The sequence below is a fragment of the Tetrao urogallus genome (assembly GCF_951394365.1).
Source record: "Tetrao urogallus genome assembly, chromosome: 23".
In the NCBI taxonomy this organism is placed as follows: Eukaryota; Metazoa; Chordata; class Aves; order Galliformes; family Phasianidae; genus Tetrao; species Tetrao urogallus.
Window position 1 is genome coordinate 1,975,763 of NC_136836.1, and position 6,000 is coordinate 1,981,762.

The following is a 6,000-nucleotide window of genomic DNA, read 5'->3' on the forward strand; positions in this document are numbered from 1 at the left end:
ACCTGACCCTTCCCACTAATCCCCAGTGCCACGGCCAGCCCCTTCCCAGAATCTCCCCAGTATCCCAACTGATTCTTCCTAGCATCACCTTGGTATCCCAGCCCTTCCTAATAATCCCCAGTCTCCCACCCAGCCCATTCTTCTCCTCCCAGTACTCCCAGCATCCCTCCAGCCCCTCCCATACCTTCCAGTATCCAATCCAACTCCTCCCACGTCTCCCCAGGATGCCACCCATTCCCTCCCAGTACCCCCAGTATCCCGTTCTTCCCCTCCTAGTACTCGCCCAGTATCCCAGCCAGTCCCTCCCACTACTCCCCAGTATCTCATACATCCCCTCCCAGTGTCCCACACAACTTCTCCCAGTACCCCCAGTATCCCATTCATCCCTTCCCAGTACCCCCAGTACCTCCCCAGTATCCCATCCATACTCTCCCACTATTCCCCCGTATCCCACTCATCCCTTCCTAGCATTCCATTCAGCCCATCCCAGTATCCCATCCTACTACCCCTCAGTATTCCAGTCATCCCCTTACAGCATCCCATCCAACTGCTCCCAGTACCTTCCAGTATCCCATCAACCTCTCCCAGAACCCCTAGTATCCCAGTATCCCCTCTCAGTATCCCCAGTATCCCATCCATCCCCTCCCAGTATCCCCCAGTACCCATCAACATCTCAGACTACCCCCAGTATCCCAGCCAGTCCTTCCCAGTACTCCCCAGTATCCCAATGTCCCTTCCCATTACTGCCAGTATCTCATCCATCCCCTCCCAGTATCCCCAGTATCCCACCCAGTCCCTCCCATTACTCCCCAGTATCCCAGTATCCCCTCCCAGTACCCCCAGTATCCCATGCAACCCCTCCCAATATCTTCCAGTATCCCACCAACATCTCCAAGTCCCCCCAGTTCCCCCAGTACCCCCTCCCAGTACCCCCAATATCCATCCAACCCCTCCCATTACTCCCCAGTATCCCATCCAACCCCTCCCAGTACACCCAGTATCCCAGCCAGTCCCTCCCATTACTCCCCAGTATCCCATCCAACCCTCCCAGTATCTTCCAGTATTCCATCCACATCTCCGAGTACCCCCAATATCCCATCCATCCCCTCCCAGTACCCCCAGTATCCCACCCATCCCCTCCCATTACTCCCCAGTATCCCATCCAGTCCCTCCCAGTACCCCCAGTATCCCATCCAGCCCCTCCCTTTACTCCCAATATCCCACCCATCCCCTCCCAGTACCCCAGTATCCCACCCAGTCCCTCCCATTACTCCCCAGCACCCCTCCCATCTCCTCCCCTCCCCGCTGTCGGTGCCGCCCCCCGGTGCCGCTCCACGCAGCATCACCCCGCCCCCCCGCTATACCCGCACCGCCGCTCTCCCTCCGCCCGTCTCCTCCCCATGGCGACAGCGGACGCCGCATCCCCGGCTCCGACGGACGAGCAGCGCCCGGAGCGCTCCGGCGGCAGCACCGGCACGGCGGCTGGCGGAGGAGCGGCAGCGACGGCATCGGGACGAGGAACGGCATCGGGAGGAGGAGGAGGAGGAGGAGGAGGAGGAAGCGGCGGCTCGCTGGAGCTGGCGGCGGCGCGGCGGCGCCTGGTGGCTGCGGAGTGCCGGCGGAGAGCCGCGGCGGAGCTGGAGGGCCGCGTGGTTCAGGTGCACTGCGCGCTGCGGCACGCCGAGCTGCGCCTGGCCGCCCGAGCCGAGGCGCTGAGCCGGCTGGGGAGCGGCGTGGCACAGGCGCAGCTGGCGCTGGCCGCGCAGGGGCAGCGTTTGCAGAAGGGGCTCCGCCGCCGCCCTCGCCCCCGACCCGGTGCTTTGCTTGCCGCGGCCCGAGCGCTCCGAAGCTGCGTGCCCTGGGCGACGGGGAGAGCGCGGCGTTCCTCCGTGCACACCCCCAGCAGGAGGCTGCCCGCTGCACCGCGCAGCCCCGCTTAGAAAAGAGGGGAGGTGGGGGGGGTGGGTGGGGGGAGCTGTGGGGTGCTGCGGGCTTCGTGAGAACGCTGTGGGTTTGGGGAGCCGGAGGGAGCTGAGGGGGTGTGAAGGGTCGGGGCGTGGGGGTGTGAGAGCTGTCATGGGAACGCTGTGGGTTTGGGGGTCCTGCAGGACACAGGGGGACCCAGCGGGGTCTGGGGACTGTGATGGTGCCTGATGGGCTGGGGTGCTGTGAGTTGGGGGGGTGTTACGGGGATTCTGTGGGTTTTGGGGTCTGACAAAGCTTGCTCTGGTGGGGGGAACCTGCAGGGTCAGGGGGAGCCCATGGAGGGAGGAGGAAATCCAGCGGGGTCTGGAGTCCTTAGGGGTGGTTTAATGGGGAGGAGGCTGGGATGCTTGGAGTTCCTTAAGGGGCTCAGTGGGATTGGGGCGCTCCAGAGTACTTAGCAGGGTCTGGAACCTTGGGGTGCCCTGAAGAATGAGGGTGAAGGGGTCCCTGGGGGACTCTGTGGGGTTTGGAATGCTTGAAGGACACAGCAGGATTTTGGCCCTTGAGTGCATGGTGGAGGGGAACCCAGCAGGTCTGGGAACCTCTGTGGGGTTGGGGGATCCTGCAGGACCGGAGGTTTCCCTGGAAGATCACAAGGTCTGGAGGCAACAAAGGGGAATCTGCTGTCGGCACCCCCTGGAAGCAGCAGCAGCAATGGGGCTGTGCCCATTCCCCACCTAAGCTTCACATCGGGACATGAGTGCTGACATTGAGCCTGAGTGCAGCCCCATGCAGAACTGAGGGGGTTGTTGGTCACCCCACATCCACCAGCCCCAGGTTGGGCTTCGGACTGTGCATCCTGGGAGGGCAGGGAGCAAAGAGGACCGGTCCTTACTGCAGTGCCGACCCTGTGTGGATCCTGCAGGGCTCAGCAGGACGGCTGGGACTCTGGTTGCCATCAGGCAGATAACGCTCAGGACTGGAGGCGTGGGGACACACTGAGCGAGCATCCTTCAGGCGCCCCAATGTCACCCTGCAGCAGAGGCCGTCCTTGCAGGCTCCGAGGAGGCTCAGAGTTGAGCTCAGGGCTGAGCAGAAAGCTTCTACAGGACCACTGATCCCCCCTGCACCCCGCCAGCCTTGGGATGGAGGGCTGGGGCACGGCAGCACCGTCCCCATCCTGCTGGGATCGCTGCCAGCTGCAGCCCGGGCTCCTGCTTCACCGCACCGCGCTTCTGCCTGCTGCAGCTTTCCTCAGAGGCTGCGTGAATCCTGCTGGAAGATCACAGCTCGGCTTTTGTGTTGCTTTTTTTTCTTTTTTTTTTAATTTAAAGAACAAAACCTCCCCCCTGTTTTGGGGGATGGGGGGTGGGGGAGGGTCTCACTGACTCATGAATGTACCTTCCTGTGACACAGCAGGTCTGTTGCGCGCGCTTTGCTCTGCGGGGCGATGCAGAAGTAAACTTTGATATATTCCACTCATTCCCAGCTGTGTCTTGATGTGTTCAGAGCAGGGATGAGCAAACGAGCCCCAGTAACACCTCGCAATCAACCCGTGCTATCAGATGGGTTCCTGTGCTGCTCTGTTTGCACCCCCCCCCTTCCCCCAACCCCCAGATGCTCCCTGCTTTCTGCCCTCCCGTGCTCAGCCCTAATCCTGCACACCCCACAGAGGGACAGGGGCTGCTGCTGGAGCAGCTTATGGGGCTCAGCCTGGAGAAGGGATGCGTTATCTGTGCCAGGCTTTCAATTAATAATATGAAATGCACAGCTTGGGCTTAATTCTCTTGGTTGGATCCCCCCCCCCCAACCCCCTCCAAACACACTCTCTGGTGATTATTTCCAAATCAGCTTTTGACCTGATTAGAGCAGGAACGGCGGGGGGAGACCTTAGGAAAAAAGAAAATGATGATGATAATAATAATAATAATCCACTCCGTTAAACCAGTAAGAATAAAATCGTTCAAAGCCCTTCGGTGCAGCCATTCCTCCCCGCTCCCGGCACAATCCCAGCCTCATCGCGCCGTGTGTTCCTGCGGTGGCTTTGGCTAAATGGTTCCGTTTGTTTCCCTTTGCAGGGCAAACGCCGCACCGCGGGATGCTCGGCTTTGTTTTTTTCCTCCGAATCCCTTCGGGTCGGGCACAGGCAGAGCCGTGGGAAGGGACGCGCGTGGGGCTGCGGGTAGCGCTGCGGAGCGACGACGGCAGAGGGCAGTGCAGCCCCACGGAGCTCGGTGTGGGGCTGGGAGGGGTTTGGGGGGGGAGATGTGGGGCCGATGGGGGGCCGAGACACGGGGGAGGGGGGTTGAGGTATGGGGCTGATGGGGGGCTGAGCCATGGGGCTGAAAGGAAGGGGAGGTGGGATGTGGTGTCATGGGGTCCCTCTGGGTCCCCACCTGAATTGGTGCCCCTTTTCTCTCAGGACACCCCCATCTCTCTGCCCTCCATCTTGGTCTCCCTTAAAAGCCAATTAGCCCCTATTAGCCCCAGTCAGCCCGAGCGGGTGGGAATTGCCCCTTCCATCCCCAGGTGGCCCCTCAGAGCACCTGAGCTCAGCCCACAGGATTTTGGGGGTTGTGGGGGACACTACAGTGGGTTCTCAGGCTCTTTTTTCCAGGCCCAGCTGTGGTAGTGCTGGGAATATGGGTGGCACCTCGTGGTGTTTTGAGCTCTTTCTGAACCCGTGAAAAGTTCCATCTCCCACCCCTTCCTTCAGCCCCCTGTTTGGACACACAGGGAAACGTCAGTAAATCCCATTTTGGGGATTTCCCATTGCTGCCCCCAAACCACAGCTGAGGGTCTGAGACCCCCAGACTCAAGGTCACCATGGGATCTGCAGCCACCTCATCCCCTGGGCAAAGCTGTTGCTGCCCGAGACCATTTGGGACGCCCCTGTCGTCCCCCCTCTCCCCCCATGCCATCCTTTTGCAGGTTTTCAGGTCTCAGGAACCCATTCCTGCTGCAAGTGGCCCCTGGGCCAATTCCCAGCTGCCTTCCTCCCATGCTCAGAGGCATTTGGCCCCTTGTGTTGTGGGACTGATGGACTCTCAGAGGTTCTTCCTGCTCCATTGGGCAGCAGTGGGACGCATCCATGCTGTGCTTCGCTGGCATTCAGGCAGCTCCCACCCAACTCCCACAGATGCTGGGCAGGGTCCTGTCACCGCCTCCCGTCCCCATCAGATGTGACCCCAATGAGAGGCTGACACCAAGCATCCCAGCACCTGCGCCTTGTGGGAAGTGTCTCCTGCTGGGAGCCCTGGGAAGGGACCCCAAAATAACTCAACCATGTGTGCAGCACGTGGCCTCAAAGGGCAAGGTGCACCGAGGGGCTGCGCCCTGCTCACTGCGCCCGTGGGGCTGGAGGAGGTGGGAACGGGTCCCCACGCACCCTATATATGTATATGTTAAAGCCCACAGCTGCTGGGCCCTATGGAGGAGGGCTGTCTGCACAGCAACCCGACCTGATGGCAGACCTGTAACCTGATCACGCTTCATGAAGGGTTTTAAAGAGATTAATTGCCCAAAGCACTGACTTGCTGGCTGCAGTCACGGCTCCCCTGGGTGCTCCCTTCCCTCTGCAGTGATCTGTCAGGACGTCAGCCCCAAAGCACAAAGGGAGCAGGGCTCTGGGGCCTGGGCTTTGCCCTGCAGAGGCGGAGGGGAGCGAGGCAGCGCTCCGGGGTTTGGCACATCCCGGTCCCTGTGTGCGGTGTGGGATGGTTGAACCCAAAGATCATCATCGTAACACCTGGGTTGTCATCACAGCTTTGGGGTTTGAGGAGAAAAGCCCCACGTTTTGGCAGATGTGACGCCTGAAGCAGGACTCCAGGGCTCGAGTTGTGCCAGCAGTCCTGCAGCCACCCGGGGGGAACCCAGCCGCGTTGCCGTGCCACCAGCACACATGAGACAGAGAGGTGAAGGACAGCCCTGCACTCACAGCCCTTATTTTCATCCCGTTTGACACCTGCGAGCTCATCCCCTGCTGCCTCAGTGCGAGGAGGGGGTGAAGGATGATGCCAAGAAGGACCCCCTGCACCCCATGGCATCCCGGGCACCGAGACCCGGCTGACACGG

General features: G+C 61.0%; 1 protein-coding gene across 1 annotated transcript; it reads left to right on the forward strand.

Annotated features, from left to right (window-relative positions):
* Positions 1-1,400: 1,400 nt before the first annotated feature.
* TRNP1 (TMF1 regulated nuclear protein 1) lies at positions 1,401-1,940 on the forward strand (the record flags this gene model as incomplete). Its single annotated transcript, XM_079545924.1, has 1 exon — positions 1,401-1,940. The coding sequence occupies one exon, from the start codon at positions 1,401-1,403 to the stop codon at positions 1,938-1,940; it is 540 nt and encodes a 179-aa protein (XP_079402050.1).
* Between the last annotated feature and the right edge of the window lie 4,060 nt (positions 1,941-6,000).